Source organism: Aspergillus pseudodeflectus (genome assembly GCF_044049435.1).
Source record: "Aspergillus pseudodeflectus strain CBS 756.74 chromosome Unknown BJX68scaffold_2, whole genome shotgun sequence".
In the NCBI taxonomy this organism is placed as follows: Eukaryota; Fungi; Ascomycota; class Eurotiomycetes; order Eurotiales; family Aspergillaceae; genus Aspergillus; species Aspergillus pseudodeflectus.
In genome coordinates this window covers 160,859-176,701 of record NW_027263778.1, presented here as the reverse complement: position 1 = coordinate 176,701, position 15,843 = coordinate 160,859, and the positions used below count along the sequence as shown (strand labels likewise).

The window sequence follows — 15,843 nt, the reverse complement described above, 5'->3', positions numbered from 1 at the left end:
GTTTTCTTGTTTTTACTCGCCGCGTCGCAGATCCAGATTCGCATGGCCTCCATCTCCTTCCCAGGCTTTCTGAGCCCTTCTTCGCCGTTCCATGGCTAATGGGTGACCAGCACGCACCTCGGAAGCACGCTCGCAAAGATGACTACTAGTCGAAACCCCGCTGGGCGGAAGCTGCAGCGCAAACCCTCTCTCGCCCTCACGCAGAACCACATTCCCCGTCATGTCGAGCGCAAAAGGAAACCGCCTGCGCGGTTTAGTAAAGGCGAGCGCGACTTCCAGATCGAGGACGCGTATAAAGCGAGAAAAAGGACTCCGAGATCAGCAGACGCATCAGAGATGCAGCAAGCCACGCAAACGGTAAGTGACTTCGCGTATCAACGTTTTCCCTGCACATCTGCAAATCAATTACCTCGCTGTCAACGCGGAATGCTAACATTCGTCATTGTCTCATCGCTCCGTAGATCACCGTTGTTGTGCCCGGTCCGGATCTCGCCTACGAGTCCGACGTCTCGTCCCTCACGGACCTTGAAGACCTTGAGGATATCGAGGACCCGTTTGAGGATACCGCCGACGTTTCACACGACGTATATCGACCCGCTGTCGGCGAAGAGGAGCAACCACACCTAGAGGGCGGATATGGCGTTTCGGTATCCGCCCTTCAGGAGAGCCTCAATGCCTTGCAAAGCCGTAATCGCATACTCGAAGATGAAGTGACGAGGTTGACCAAGCAGAACACTGCGTTGGCCTGTGCCACTCCCTTGGTAACTGAGGTTTCCCCCGCCGATCTCCACGAGAAGAATGAAGAAATCAAAGCACTCCGCCGACGGCTTGCACGGACACTGGACATGGTCGAGTTAGCCCGGCCTTTGTCAGATTGGGAGTCGTTCGCCGAGTCTACGGGCATTATCTACCAGGAGATGCATACTCTGAGTAATTACGTGGCCTACGTAGCGGATCCACTGACCTGCATCAGAGTCCGTGACATTCAACGACTCCGTACTGACTACGAGCTCAGCCACGAGGTTGCTAATCTGCTTGCGCGAACAATTGGCACTGTGTCGCTTCTAGCTTCAGACTCCGTATCCGCCTTTCGAGCTCTTATTTTCGGGTTCCTCCAGGAGCACGTTTTCGATGCCCTGGAGCCCTGGAATAGTTTTCATACTGATAGCATTATGCTGAGGCATTACCAAGAGGTAATAGAGCAGAGCAGTGCGTAACCATCTGAAACAACCCTAATGTTCCCAGCCAGATACTGACCGCTGCTAGTTTCGCCAGATGCCGTTGAAAAATACCATCGCGTAGCGGTTCGCCTCGCGATTACAAGCCGACAGTTCAAGGAAGACTTCCTCCCAAGCCATGTCGAAACCCTCTCCACAAAACTCCTCAAGATGTTCAGTCCATTCATACAGAGAAAAAAGGTTAGCGGACAGCTTCAACGACAATTGCGGATCCTATTCCGCCACGCTGTGAACCTGCGCGCTGCGTGCTATCCGGGCAAAGGTATTCGCTACCAACTTGTGCAGTTTCTGCCAAACGCTGTGTACGACCCAGAGACCATGGAAGCACAAACCGACGTCGGAGGTCCGGTACATGTTCCCGCGGACGGGCGCCCTCGGCTTATCAAGGTCTGTGTGCATGGGCTGCTCAAGGCACATTCCGTCTCGGAAACAGTGTCTGGAGTCAAACTTGTTGAACGGCTCAGTTGCCCGTTCATTTCGGAGGTTTCCTCTGATGGTCAGGTGGTCAGTGAAAAGGCTACCGTTATTTTACAATAGTGACAAAGTCATCCGAGATGCCATTGCTTTGGTTTCTTCTAGAAAGCTCGGAGGGCAGGGGGCGTGGGTGTAGAAGAGGCTGGATCGGGTTTGGGCAACCGCCAGTCCAGCGTCTTTGTCGGGGGATGATGCAATCTTGTGGGCTTGCAGACTCTGCTGGATGAGGGATGAATTTCTGATTACCAAGCTCAAGGCAAGATGCGCAAGTAGCAGTGCGGGTTTACTTCACTTCCAGATTGAAGCTGATGGAGCCAGCAGTCATGAATCAGATCGTCTGTTGATTCGTCGAGCCATGACATGGATTCCCCAGCCCAGCAAACCAACCAATCATCGATACTTGCGCGCTCCCCCACTGGTGGAAACCATGCAGTTTATAAAGATGAGCAGCGCATCTCCGTCTTGCGTACAAGGATAGAACCTTCACTCTACCGTCTCCTTACCTACTCAACATGTCCGAACCAATCTCCTCGTTTATTGCTTTGCCCACCTTCCCCCTCCCCACGAATCCTGCCGCGCCTTCCTCCGCACTGCCCTCCCGCCCGGAACCCTCGAAACTCTCATCGCCGCAGCGCAAAGCGCCTCGACCTCATCCCTCTTCCAAACATGGGACGCCATCGCGATCCAAGACCCCGAGCATAAATCCGCGGTTGCGAGCCTTGCAGGGGACCAGGAGTTTATCCGCCAGGCGCCGCTGTTCCTAGTATTTGTTCCGAATCTCCGGCGGCTGCGGAATCTCGCAGAGCAGTACAACCCAGGCCAGGATGCGCAGGAGCTCGCGGGGATGGACATGTTCGTTATGAGCACGATTGACGCGGCGCTCGCGGCGCAGAATGCGGCTATTGCGGCCGAGGCCCTTGGGCTGGGTGTATGCTATGTGGGTGCGCTACGGAATCACGCAGAGGAGGTCTGCAGGCTACTCAACCTGCCTGCGTTGGCTTGGGGTGTGTTTGGAATGGCGATTGGGTGGCCGGATACCGAGGACAGGCGCTCGGGGACGCGGCTGAAACCGCGCTTGCCGATGCGGGAGGTGTTGCATCTGGAGCACTGGAGTGAGGAAGGGCAGGAGGACAGGGTCAGGGCGTATGATCGGGCCCTTGGGCGATTCTATGTTGAGGAGGGGAAGGCTGGGAGAATGGGGTGGGGCGAGTTTGTAGCTAGTAAAGCTGTGCCGTGGGAGCAGGACGGGAGGGAGAGGATCAGCGGCGTTATTGAGAGGCAGGGATTTAAGCTGAAATAGATCTAGGTTAACCCACCAACCTTGGTCGGATTAGATCCAGGGTGTATACTGAATTGATGGCCATACGGCAATACATAGTCGACTTCCTGGGGACACAACCTATTCTTTCAGAAGAAGCAGTCCAAATAAATATCAAGAATTCTCCTACTCCCTCTGACCGGGAACGACAGGGCATATACCCTTCTAATCATCCACGTAGCACCTGACAGTCCACACGGAGCCAGGAGGGTGCTCAGCGAACGGGTCTTCGTTATCGATCCTGCCAAAGGCATCGTGGCACATCTCGCTGCAGCGCGTATTAGCATTGCCAAATCAGACCAGGCAAGGCAGGATAGCGCGCGTCCTGCCCAAGCGAAAGGCTGACAAGCATACCTGTAGAGATAACAGAAAGTCGGAACGGTAAGTGTCTCGACGAGGAGTCGGACCGTGCGGGCTCTGGCTTGCCTTAGTTTGGGATTCAGAGAACTAAGAAAACGGCGAGGTGCAAAGAACTAGTGGTGTCTGCCTTACGAGAACGGCAGAGCCGGGCAGGGCTGGTCCTTGGGGAGGACCGAGTCGTCGATGTAGGGCATGTCGACGATGGCGACCCGGGGCTCGCGCCCGTCGGCAAATCGTGTTTCGTTGATTTCCTACGTGGGTCAGTGCACGCCAATATCATGAATAATAATAAGAACGTACGAGCTTCACGGCCGTGGCAGCCTGGAGGAGCCCGAGAAACCCTAGTGTTAGAATGGCTGTAGTCTTCATGGTTGCAATAAGGGCGGTCGATGCGAAAAGTCAGCTTTCCAAACAAAGGACCGCTGGATTATATACCAAGAACATAATGTCAGCCCTACGCTCTTGATTAGGAATCAATCAAAGGCCAGAGTACAGCGCAGGATTATTCCAGTTTGATCTCTATCGGCCTCTAATTTTAGGCTGGCTGCAGATGCTGACTCGCCTGGACAACTGAAAACCAATCAATGTGAGCCCGTGTGAGCCGCCTAAGGCATGCCACTTCATCAGGTGGAGACATTGCATATCGGATCTGAAGGTCGTTGGCCGGGTTTTGATGGTCGCAAGCCTCATAAGCAGCTTCCAAGACATGCAGAAAGGTGAGACGAATCGGCGAACCGGCCATTTGCGCACCGATTCGGGGCTATTGTGCTATTTGCAGGGTTGACCGGTTAAGCGGATTATCAGAGGATGGCATCTCAACCTTCGAGGCTTTCAAGTATAAATGAGCCCTTGTCAAAAGCGATGCTAAAAGTACAGAAAACGAGCTCAAGTCGCAATATCAGCCATCGATGAGCCGTAGACTCGTCTGGTACGGCACTTTTGGCCCTGTCGCAATCGTCACTTGTTACTAGAATGAATGCCCGAAAATGTCAAGCACCCAACATTGCACGACGAGTATAACGAACCCTGATAGTCCAGCATCTCCATATCGACCACAACCTTGATCTGGCCACCCCCTAGAAACGTAATCTCGACCTCTTGACCTTCTTCCGTTTCAACAACAACCAGCTTAGTCGACGCATATCGCGGAAGATCAAATGGCATAAGATTCAGAGTCCCATGCGGGTCGATTCGTATCTTTCCAGAGACCTGACTGGGGCCGTCCGAAAAGAAGGTGGCTGTTTTCCGGTCATACCCCTGGAAGGTCTCTTCCTCGCAACAGAAGTCGTAGTATTTGCTACTGTAGAGCTCGAACCGGCCGTGTTTGATCGGTCCGATGGGAACGCATTCGCCTCGTCTATTCTGCTTATTAGCGCGGCGGACGCGAGGCTGATGTGCTCCTCTTGCTTTCGCTCGGCTTTTTGCAGAGCCCGTTTTTCTTTGTCAAACCATTTGTCGGCGTCGTCTTCGTCCTCACTGGGGATGGTAATTGGATTGTTCTTGTCCACAGGCGTTGAGCGGCAATCTAATACGAGTTTACTATCAATGTTGAAAGTCAGGACATTGGGATATCACACCTTGACGTTTCGCTGAGTTTGTTTCCGAGTTTTCCGCCAAATAAGTTCTCTTCTTTGAAGACTCTATGTCTCCTCGGTGCGGTTCTTTCTCGGTGAAAGTACAGGCGAATTTCCCAGTTTCAGCCGAATCATCTGCTCCAGATTTAGCAAAAAATAGTTTCTATACATCGGACTACATATCTTTGAAAGCGCCCACCTCTTAGTATATATCGGCTGGCGTTGTCTCAATGTACGCTGCAGTAGTTCGCCTCCTTCCGAAGAATGTTGTTTTACCACGATGCGGCACTCTCCGTCTATACAGGCCGTGCGGCTTTATTTTCCTCAACGCGTCTTGGGAGTATAAAGCCACGTGATTGGCCTCGGCATTGTCTATCTTCGATGAGTATAGCAGCTCTGATAGTCCAGAGGGCGTGGCTCAGGTTACTTCAACGGTATGAATCATGGCTCTCTCGTCATATCGTTCTATTTTGCAATTTAACATGGCTTCTATGAACAATGACACTGACAAAGAGTAGTTAGTCCTTTCAAGACTCTCTAGGCATACGATTAAGCTTTATGTCCAGCTCCACTCCTGCAATGCGGGATAATCTCATTCACATGATCAAGGCTTGCCTTTATCCTAGGGAGTAATTCTTAGGTCCTAATAGGTCGATCACTACGCTTTCTTTGCTAAGGACAATGGGTATGAAGCGGAATCCATTGTTTTATCCGATCCCTGAAAGGGGAGACACAGATGAACGCCTTGAGATCAAAGCCGGAAGTCAATCTATAATCTTCTTGTTTCTCAGAGTATAAATACAGTCATCATATCTGCCGTGAACCCATCTCACCATCCACCCCATCTCGCCCATCCAACCTAGTGTGCATCTCCAAGTGCACACTCTTTCTAACCAATCCCAACAAAACAGCCAGTCTACAGAAGCTCAACTCAGCTCAACAATCACCACAATGCCCCCCTCCAAATCCCCCTACCCCGGAACAGCCTACCACATCGCCTGGATCGCCAGTACACAAAGCGACCTAAGCGCTGCCCTAACCCTCCTCGACAAGAACTTCGGCCCACCCGCCGAAGACTGCGAACCCACAGCCGGCGACGCCTGCACGTATGCAACCGGCCTAATGGCCGGCCACAAGGTCGTGCTCGTCTGCATGAACGCGGATCTCCCGCAGCCGTTTACGGCAGACAGCGTCGTGCATAATATGCGCTATACTTTTCCGAACCTGCGCTTCGCCATGCTCGTCGGTGTTGGGTCTGCGGTTCCGAGGTATGGGCTGGGTTGTGTACGCGATGTCCGGCTGGGCGATGTTGTTGTTGGATCCCAGAAGGGGAAGAAGGACGGCGTTGTTGTGTATGAGGTCCACAATAATGGGCCTGTTCAGTCGAGGACGGTGAATAATCGCCCCAGCTCTGTTGCGAAAGCGCTGACAGGCTCGAGGGCCAACGCGCCTACCTCCGCCGCTACATTGAACAGTGCGTCGCCTCTTTCCCCCAATATACCCGCCCTCCGCACTCATCTGATCACCTCCCGAAGCTAATGGGCAAAGACGCCTCGATGATCGCCGCGCGCGCGAATACGGACGTCCCCACCGTGCACTTTGGGACAATAGTGAGCGCAAAGCACCCCGAGCGTATACCCGTGAAACTCGACGGGCACTGCGTGGAGAGCCAGGCAGCCTCGTTACAGAGCGAGTGGCCGTGCCTTGGTATCCGGGGGATGGTGGATTATTGGGGCGATGGCGGGAATGGTGGTAGGGAGTGGAGGGGGTATGCCCGGGCAAGCGCGGCTGCGTTTGCGAAGCTCTTTTTGCAGGCTGTTGGGGAGGATGAGTTGATGAGGGATCGGATTGTTATTGAGGCGTTGGCTGTTAGGAGGGGGGTCAAGAAGGCATAAATTGCAGGGCTTTTTTTTGGAGTTGGGTTTTGGGCTTGTTTTGGCGCTTATGGTACCTCGTATGGGTGCACTAACTACTAGATCAGAAAAAAGGAGGTAACCGTTGGGTTTGATATTAGTTTTCTTAATTGTAAAGCAAGGATCTGTGAATTCCCGTTCGAGTTAGCTTTGCCGTTTCCGGGATAGCCGCCCGTATGCTGTATTGTTATCACCGTCGGCCCCTCTGATATACAAGAACTGTGGTTGCTGTTTGACCTCACTTTCCTCCAAACTCCTTCTTTTTCCCTTATTCTGCACTCACCCGGTCGCGAACTGTCGTCTCACCTACTCAAACAACACCAACTGCTTCGCCCCCTTTTCTTTGCTCGGAAATAGCGGCTGCGCTTTGTTTCTTGTACCTCCGGTCCTAGATTCTGCCTCGTTTGCTTGGACCGCCTTTTCAGCTGAGCTTTTTTGCCCTCTCTTTATCTATGTTATCCGACGAAATGATTTTTATTTTTTATTCATCTAGCTGCCACTGCCGGAACGTTGAATTCATTTGAGTCCTCATGTTGCCTATCAGCCTTCTACGGTATGTACCTCTCCAACTTTCTGGAAAGAATAGCAAGAGAATAAATGGCGCATGGAACGGGACTCATCGCGCGAGCGGGTGAAAAAAAAAAGCTTGTAATAAATAAAGATATAAGATTATTATATAAAATGGAATAATAATATAAAGGATCTTGAAAGACTTAATAATATCAAAATGGTTAGTACACTAACCAGGCCGCAATAATATAAATAGATAACTATCTAGGTCTTACATCTGCCATAGACGCCAGTTGGCGGCCCTCCCTCTAGTGGTCGTACGATGGCGCTCTATGACTAGCTTAGTCTGAAGCACAGGGTCTAGCATTTCTGGTGCTGTGTCGCTAGGCCTACACACTCAATCTTACCGCCCGGGCCATGAGCATCCCCGTCTATTACCCCGGCCATCTGTTCTTGTTCTATAATTGAAGTCTACTTCAGTGTACTTCCGTATGTCGCTTGTGTGGATATTTTGTAAACAGCAAGGACTGAATCCGACACAGGACGTCCGCATCAAAGGCAATGTCATTGAGCTACGCCCCAATCACCCTCGTCATTTTGGTCAACTATTCTTCTCAGGGCCGTTCTGGCCTGATTGGAAAAATGTAACTGCCATCAAAGGTGGTTTTTAGTAATGATATTCGGTAACATACCCCTTAGCACAAAACTCACCGCAGGAGCGAGGCGATCAAGGGCCCATTCTAGCGGGATAAAGTAGCCTTGAAAATCCTCGGCCGATTCAAGGTTGGCCTTGAGATTATTAAAGCAGAGCCAACGCTGGTTATTAAACCCGCAGCGGTAGGCTTCGTGCAGAAGAAGTCCTATCTAGGTGCAAGCTCTTATCTGGCACCCAGTGCTCAAGTCCCTTTAAGGGTATATATCCTCATAATTTTTGTTAATGCTCTCTTTTATATATTCATATATTTCATTAAAAACTACTTGTGTAAAAGCATCATGTGCCGCCATGGGCTTGACCTCTATGGCGCCTAGATACATTATCAGCCCATTACGCTCGCCTTACGAATAAGACAGCGGCTCATACCTGCTATTTGAGGGAGTAGTCGTGGAAGCTGCCTGCTTTCGTGCTATTGCTGTTTTTGTTCGGAACTCATCGTAGACCATGGGATTGTTCTAAGAAGTCTCTGTATAGTTTCAAAGGTTCAATTATGGCTCTTCTTCCCAATTTTCAATTTATATTTGCACATATTCATTTTCGCCCAAAGAATGATAGGTCCAGACTGATCAGCACTGTAAAGAAAAGTTTACCATCAAAGTACGTAGAGAAGGCTTCAAAGGGAGGGTCGAGAAGTTCCCAGTGCTATCCATGAAATCCTTCAATCTCTGTTCCTCCTCCAGATTAAGCGGTCATTTATCCAAGGTATCAATTGAGCTTGGCTGGTAGGATTGCGATCTCATCCATTTAGACCACTTTTCGATGACGGAAATTGCTTTTGAAGGGGAAATTTCAAACCATTCTATGTGCGGCTTAAGGCAGTCACTACAATAGATTCGAATGTTCTGACGCTTCAGCTCTGCATGACACAACCGCTCCACACGGGCAGCATTTGGAACTGCCACACTTGTTGTGAAAGAAATCGGGTATATAAGCTTTGAGACTCTGTTGCATTCAAATGACCATTTGTCCAGACGGTCCTTCACTGAGCGAGTGGTGTACCCAATTTTGACAAACCCCTTGTTCCCCTCAACCTCGTATGCGTATAGGAAGCCTGCTTCTCGGTCCGCTTTCTGCGATGGGCCGAGTACTGCTTTCCGCACCCCTATGCAAGATGCTCTCTGATTCTTAGAAAAACTGCTTGAAGGTAGAATGTTGAAAGGGGTTGTGTCGTATAGCTCTGGCCAGTACTCAGCAGGGGAGACCGATCTCACATTCCGTGGTTTAGGTGTGCTTCGATTGCACAAACTGGAACTAATCGTCTTCGGGCTTGACACTCTGATAAACACTGATTTGGCTTGATCTAGGTCTTGGATCTGATGGTCTTTATTGTCTGTCATCAACGAGGGCTCCAAGCCTTCCGCATCGCGAAATTTTGTGATTTCCAACATCCAGGTTTTCACCTGCTTTGGACTCTGGCTTTTGTGAACATGACAGTACATGTTTTCTGCAAGGACTTGAAGAAAGTACTCGAGCCGGTCATTGTGTGAGTATATCTCCGGTTTAACAATTTCTTGTATCGTTTTGGAACAATTTTGGACTTTCTGACCACCCATATAGTCACTGCAGGCCACGTCCGATTTTGTCCCCACGCAACGAACCGATACTTCGCCCAATACCTTCATGATCCTAACACTACTCTCCGCATTTGGTTCGAAGTCATTGTCTCCTAGCGGAAAAGCTGCTTTCCACAGCTGAACCCGATGATCCAGGTACGGGCCGTGGTTGTGATTATAACAATGTACTGTTGTTGCTAGGAGACGCAACTCTTTGTCGAGATTCTCTAACGACTGAAGGGAGACTAATGATCGCAACCTAGTAAGGGCATTGGCTCGCCTTTCGGCTGGTATTCGTTTGTTCCAAGGTTTACCCGTCGTTTTCGTTTGAGATCCGCATTTCCAGCCATCAAGCTCCAACCGACTTTGGAGACTTCCAATATCCAAATTATCCGTGCCATCTAATGGCCTCTGGTCGGGTGAAATACTTGCATTGTCCGCCGATTGTTTGCTCTGCACACCGACTTCTTGTGCACTGTGAGGGGGGGTGGCGGGTGGACTGGGAAGCTCGCGATAAGTAGAGTACGGCGGCTGCTGTTCATTTTTCGAGTTTCTTCTCCTTATAAGAGTAGCTGTCGTTGTAGGTGCTAACGGATCTGGAGAGCTCGAATATCTCAAATCTGGTGTGGAGAACATGATATAGGTTAGGTTGTAAAACCTGCCCAGGAGTATTGGATGCGGTAGGTCGAAAGCTCCAATTGTCTGATCAGAAAGCTTTAAAATATGGAGGCCAACAAGCGCGGCTGAGCCTGGGCGTCTGGGTTCTTCCTGCTGATGCTGTCGCGGGCATGAAGCGGGGTGAGGGCGTGGAGGAGCAATATCCTTGTCCAAAAGCCAAGAAGCAGTCATGGCGCCAACACCGAAGAGCAACAGAAAGGAAGAACGAGGGTGCAGCTACTGGCTACTGCATGTACCCAACATGGGGTATATTATGGCCTTATTAATTAGATTTCGGTTACGCGAGTCTGCCACCGCCTCCAGAGAACAGGGTTACAGGTGACTCGGGTAAAATTAGGTTCAAACGGCCATATTGAACATGCGTTTTCTTTTTTTTTTTCATTTGTCGCATAGATCTGTCTGCTGGGAGATTGTGTGATGGACCGGGATCTCAAGCAGTTTAGTGGGCGCAAGACAGCCAAAGAGGGGGTGGGGAAGACGTGAATATCAAGCGTATGTATGCGTGACACGTCACCTTGCTAGGTGCGCAATGCAGTCACCGTTACACGGAGCCTCCTCAGTTAGATCGTGTCTTTGATTGGAGAATATCGAAGATCGGTAAAAGCTTCCAGGAAGGTCCAGCAATTGTCTTTTGGCTAGTACACTTACATTCAGTCTTTCGCGTCATAATCAGGCTTTGACTTTAGGCATCAGTACATAAGTGAATTGGCCGGGAATGAGAAAATAATGACATCAAGGCTACCATACGTGCTCAAAAGGGCATTTTAAATTCACAGCCGTTGGAGATTTCAAGGATTATCTGTGAGTACTTCACAGCCACAGTCCATGTCCACTGGTCGAGCCAAGAAAACTGCATGATAGAGGTCATAATATTGAACCGCTAGAAGAGCAAGGAGATGCAGAGAACAATAACGTTGAAAAACACCCCTACTGCACTGAAATATGAAATCATAGAGCCTTCCTATGAGGAACCTGGCATTATAGCAAGGCTAAGGGCCGCCCTTTTGAATTAAAAGGAGCAGCTTCACCGGCAACACTTGCTATTGATTTCCAGTGTATCCGCAGCAACAGATGAAAAGAACAATACATTCGATGCCTACCAGGAAGAAAGTGCTGGAACATGACCCTGGTGATGTCGAAGCATTCTACGCAATCATTTGCTTCTCCCGTTCTCTGAATATTGTTAGGGGTGATCGAATCAAGCCGACTTTTTCTGCTGAAAGTGATGGTGTTGACCTTGCAAAATGCCGGCGAGATTTTGCGGACGCGATCGCATACTTTTGCGCATACAAGGGCAACCCTGATTGTGTCACTGCTGTGGCTTTAGGCCAAAGAGGAACCAAAGTCATCCTTTGGGTTGCAAGCAACGCAAAAGTCCCCAGGAAGGTGGTTGAATTTCTGGAAAGTGATGTGCTCAACGTTGTGCAGGGACTGGCATATGCATTTACGCAGGAACAGTTGCCTCCGAGCGAAGCAGAGAGGGTTCCTGGTCTTCTGAATAAGGTGCTGCAGTTTACAAGCGAGAAAATTTTCAAGTACTATAGATGCGCCCTTATGACATGGAGGGGTGTTTACGAAGGTACGGTTTTCGAACTCATGCTTCATCGCTTCTCATTCTAATGTTTACTCGGTTTAGGAGACCCGAATCTGGATCTTGCTATATTTCACGAATGGTTTAAAAGGACATTTCAGAAAGACGGTGACTCGCTAGCGAAATGTGACATGCCTGAGCTTTCGAGGCTTTGTTATGATCAACGAAAGAACAAGGCATTTGATATCCTCAAGCACTTTTCGAGCCAAGGTAATGAACATAGCCTTGACTATGAGCGACTATACAAGTTGCTCTACAAGTTGGGCAAGCATATTATGCTATTCAAGAAAATGATATATGCCACCTTCTCTTTACGCCAAGTCTTTCAAAGAGGCTTTATTGTGGAACCGATTCCAGCATCTACTCCGAAGCCCATGCCTCTTCCAAAGCTAACTGACCGGGCCCTGAATAATATCGTGACGCGCATTTTCCCCGGAGACGATGAGAGAAATCAGTTTTACCATCACCTTGACCAATTCTATAACCTGAATATGGAGAAAATAAAGCAGTCGCTGCAGCTGTGGGGGAAGACCCAAGTCCGAGTCCACGCAGAGATTCTATTGATCGATTACCTGGACAAGACTGGCGGGAAATTCCTTGATAACAATGATAAATACGTTGGCTGTAGCAAGCCGGCATGCTACCTTTGCTATCAATATATTTGCCAACACCCGGGTAAATATACACACCCCCCGGCCCACCAAAAGGTTTACCATGCGTGGGCTCTTCCAATTGTACAAGCCGATGATCGCACTTGCTCTGAAAAGTATGCTCGACATAATCGTTTTCTCCGTCAGATTGCAGAGGACCTTCGATCCGAACTTCGACACGAGGTACGTCGGCAGTTGGCTCCGAGAAAATTCCACACGGACTCTACAGCAGGAGAAAGTTCAGTTGTCGATACTAGCAGAGCAAGATTAAGACCACAGGGGCTCGACGACTCGATCCTCGCTTTGATCCGAGAAATAAGCGAAGGTTAGCCATATCAACAAATATATTTAAAGAAATTAGAAGCTAACGCAATCATGTTGAACAGAAAAAAGTTCTAGCTGCGAAGCCGACTCTGATGACGGTGGTGTTATGCTCTAGTGTTGGGGTTGAAGATTACTGAATATGTTGCTGCAACACTCTTGACCATACGGATCCTGACAGCTTGGTTATTATACGGGTCTGAGTGCGGCTGTTTTCTTGGGGCCTCATATGTGTACTGATACGTCCTTCCGTATTTAGTTGTAACAAGCAGAGTGACTTTTCCTGATTTCCTTCTGAAATAATTTCTATAGGCGTGCCATAAATACAAGTGTAGCTAATCCGACTTTGGTAGAGGTTCAAAGGAAAGTCCTTATGGCTTGCAAATTAGGGACAAGAGTTGGACTAATACTTGCATCTGCCCTTGAATAACACAGTATCCTCTGCATCTTCATCACTAGTCTTATCCGCATCAGAAGCTCTGTCCGATTTAGTATCCAACTCTTGGGTAACTTGGCTGATGGAGGCGGTTTGGGAGGCAGACGTTAAATTTGGACTGGATGGTGTTGAGCCGCAAGCAAAAATATCATCATCAACAGGTAAAGTCCATTGAGTTTCTGACTCCGAATAATGAAACTGCAGCATCCACTCTTTATTGACTTTTTCTTCTAGCTCATTTCGAATTGTATTGATCAACTGCCGGAGTATGGATTTTTGATATTTGGCACGAGTCATGGCATTGCATTCCTCGTGCCAGATATCCGGTAAACGCCATTTCAGACAAATTTTGGAGTTTGCGGATATACGGGAATACCTTGCGGGATGGTATGAGATGAATAGATGGCATAGATAACAGCTTGGCCTCGTACGTCCGATATACTTGTCGCCTTCATCGAGAAAACCGCCGTCAGGAAGACTGTCAAAGTGATTTATAACAATTAGTTCGGGGTGCACTTCAGTTACAGCTTTCTCTGAATGATACACCAAGGCTTTGGCCAAACTTGGAGGGGTTATCTGTTGAAGCTTCTGGAGAAAATCGTCTCTTTTCGATGAGTTCGAGAACATTCGGTTCGAAATGCTCTCCATGGACAGTTTTTTGGGGAGAAGAGGAATTGGCAGACTTGTTGAGGATGGTAGGCTTTCTGCCACAAGATCATTTGCAAGATCTTGACGCAGAGCGACAGTAGACTCAAAAAGTTTGGAAACCATATCGATAGTCCGACTCAGGTTCGCAAGTCCTTTATAAAATTTCTCAAAATAGGTCACGTGCTTGTTCCCCTGAAACGTGAACTTCCTTAAAAGTTCCAACCGCCCAGATTGTCGAGCATCAAAGCACTCTCTTGCTAGGACTCTCATGTCTTGTCGAGTCAAAATGGCGCCGTTTTTGTAGAACTTGTCCTGAAACCAGCCTTTGAAACGAAGGCAATCTCCGGCCGCCTCTATATTGCCGTCAGTACTTTGGACATGAGTAAAAGCAAGGCAGGCTTTTGAGTTATGGTCTCTCCATACCATTCAGCCCGGTTGTAATATCTGCCAAGCACGTGGGAGCAGTATCTTGCAATATTTTCATGTAGTGGGCATAAATCTTCTCTTGACCAAAATTCAGCGCCAAGTCTGACAAGTGAATGACAATGCGATCCTGCAGTTCGCCCCTTATATCATCTGTGCTTGACTTTACGACGGTTGACAATGCGGTCAAGAGGTCGTTCAGAAAGGGCACAACGATCTTCTCGGTTTCTCCAGTGCCCGCAACCCGAACGATGAGCAAATCTGGCTGCCTTTCTAGAGCAACAGCAATCTCACACTCCTTACTATAGGCACCGATAAATGCAATTGAATCGACAAAATCCCGGCGTCGCTGCATGATGCTGATCCCGCGAGAACTGACCGAGAAAACGGAGCGAGGCTTCATTTGGTCTCTCAAAGTTAATTCGTACAGAATTCCAAGGGGCTCGTAAAATCGACGAAGCTCTTTTGGCTTGTGCGTATCATATTGGCTGGTGGGGACCATACTTTCTCTTCCTTTTTTTTTTTTTTGATCAAGGTCTTGGACGGTTGACGGTAATAAGGTAAAATCCAGAACTCGAAACACAACTGGAGGATACAAATGCTTGAACGGAGCTCTCATTAATCTCCCAGCTGATGTATCTAGGAAGTAGAACTGTCCTATATAGGCGCTCGAAAGGTAATGATTTGACTTTGCTCCTCGAACAACTTATCATCCCAGCCTCTACCCCTCATTCTTGAATTTCGTCCAATAGTATAGTCCTGACGTACACCATCATTGAGACATTCACATTGTCGGTCGGTCCTAGCGTACTTCGAGAAAGATGATAAGCTCGTGGTAGAGATACAGCTGCATTGCTGCCTGATCTCTGATCGAAACACCAAAGAGCGTAAACTGTACAAAACCTAATCCAAAGAATTGGCTCAAGTATATTCGAGTTTATTTCCTTGAGGCCAAATTTTAGGCTCCTCTACCTACCTGCAATGCTTTCGCCCCTATGAGCTGTGCGGCTTCTGGGCACGTGAGGGCACTCAGGCAGCGGCTTCGCGGCTAAAAGATATGGGTGGGAATGCGGCCGTTTATAGCATCAGTAGCCGTCATTTTCGGCGTTGATTTCACAGATCCTCACATTCTAGTTGTAAATCAATGTGTATATCCTGAGTAACTTCATTGTTCAATTTATCCTTGTTGAGTAGATGATTCCCTCTCTAGTCATGCCCTTGAAGTTACCATGGGGGAAAGATATCGATTCCGGTTCCAACATTGGACTTTTTCAACCGTCATCAATCTATGGTAATGGGTTCATCTTGACGTCGTTGGATATTTATTGTCCTAGGCACCGAGACCTGATGCATGATATCCGTAAAACTCTGCAGACGGCAAGCGTCGATCTGATCAAGCGCCTCGTATTCAAGGACGCTAGCGCCCAACACTGAGTCGACT

The 15,843-nt window shown here is 48.9% G+C and overlaps 5 protein-coding genes across 5 annotated transcripts; 3 read left to right on the top strand and 2 right to left on the bottom strand.

The window, feature by feature from the left end:
* Positions 1-22: 22 nt before the first annotated feature.
* Positions 23-2,198, top strand: BJX68DRAFT_77837 (uncharacterized protein). The gene is made up of 4 exons (XM_071049746.1): positions 23-357; positions 462-1,209; positions 1,267-1,968; positions 2,034-2,198. Exons 1-3 carry the CDS (start codon positions 139-141, stop codon positions 1,773-1,775), a joined length of 1,476 nt encoding a protein of 491 aa, XP_070904757.1. The 5' UTR covers positions 23-138; the 3' UTR covers positions 1,776-1,968; positions 2,034-2,198.
* Positions 2,199-3,066, top strand: BJX68DRAFT_77838 (Nitroreductase-like protein). Its single transcript, XM_071049747.1, has one exon. It carries the CDS (start codon positions 2,557-2,559, stop codon positions 3,010-3,012), a length of 456 nt encoding a protein of 151 aa, XP_070904756.1. The 5' UTR covers positions 2,199-2,556; the 3' UTR covers positions 3,013-3,066.
* On the bottom strand, positions 3,031-3,782 carry BJX68DRAFT_224262 (uncharacterized protein). The gene is made up of 4 exons (XM_071038238.1): positions 3,691-3,782; positions 3,523-3,641; positions 3,385-3,447; positions 3,031-3,298 (listed from the first exon to the last, which is right to left on the bottom strand). Exons 1-4 carry the CDS (start codon positions 3,757-3,759, stop codon positions 3,196-3,198), a joined length of 354 nt encoding a protein of 117 aa, XP_070904755.1. The 5' UTR covers positions 3,760-3,782; the 3' UTR covers positions 3,031-3,195.
* Positions 3,783-5,915: 2,133 nt separating this feature from the next.
* Positions 5,916-6,859, top strand: BJX68DRAFT_261035 (uncharacterized protein; the record flags this gene model as incomplete). Its single annotated transcript, XM_071044053.1, has 2 exons — positions 5,916-6,438; positions 6,513-6,859. The coding sequence occupies 2 exons, from the start codon at positions 5,916-5,918 to the stop codon at positions 6,857-6,859; spliced, it is 870 nt and encodes a 289-aa protein (XP_070904754.1).
* A 6,355-nt stretch (positions 6,860-13,214) lies between these two features.
* Positions 13,215-13,587, bottom strand: BJX68DRAFT_77819 (uncharacterized protein). The gene has a single exon (XM_071049745.1). It carries the CDS (start codon positions 13,536-13,538, stop codon positions 13,299-13,301), a length of 240 nt encoding a protein of 79 aa, XP_070904753.1. The 5' UTR covers positions 13,539-13,587; the 3' UTR covers positions 13,215-13,298.
* Positions 13,588-15,843: the final 2,256 nt, after the last annotated feature.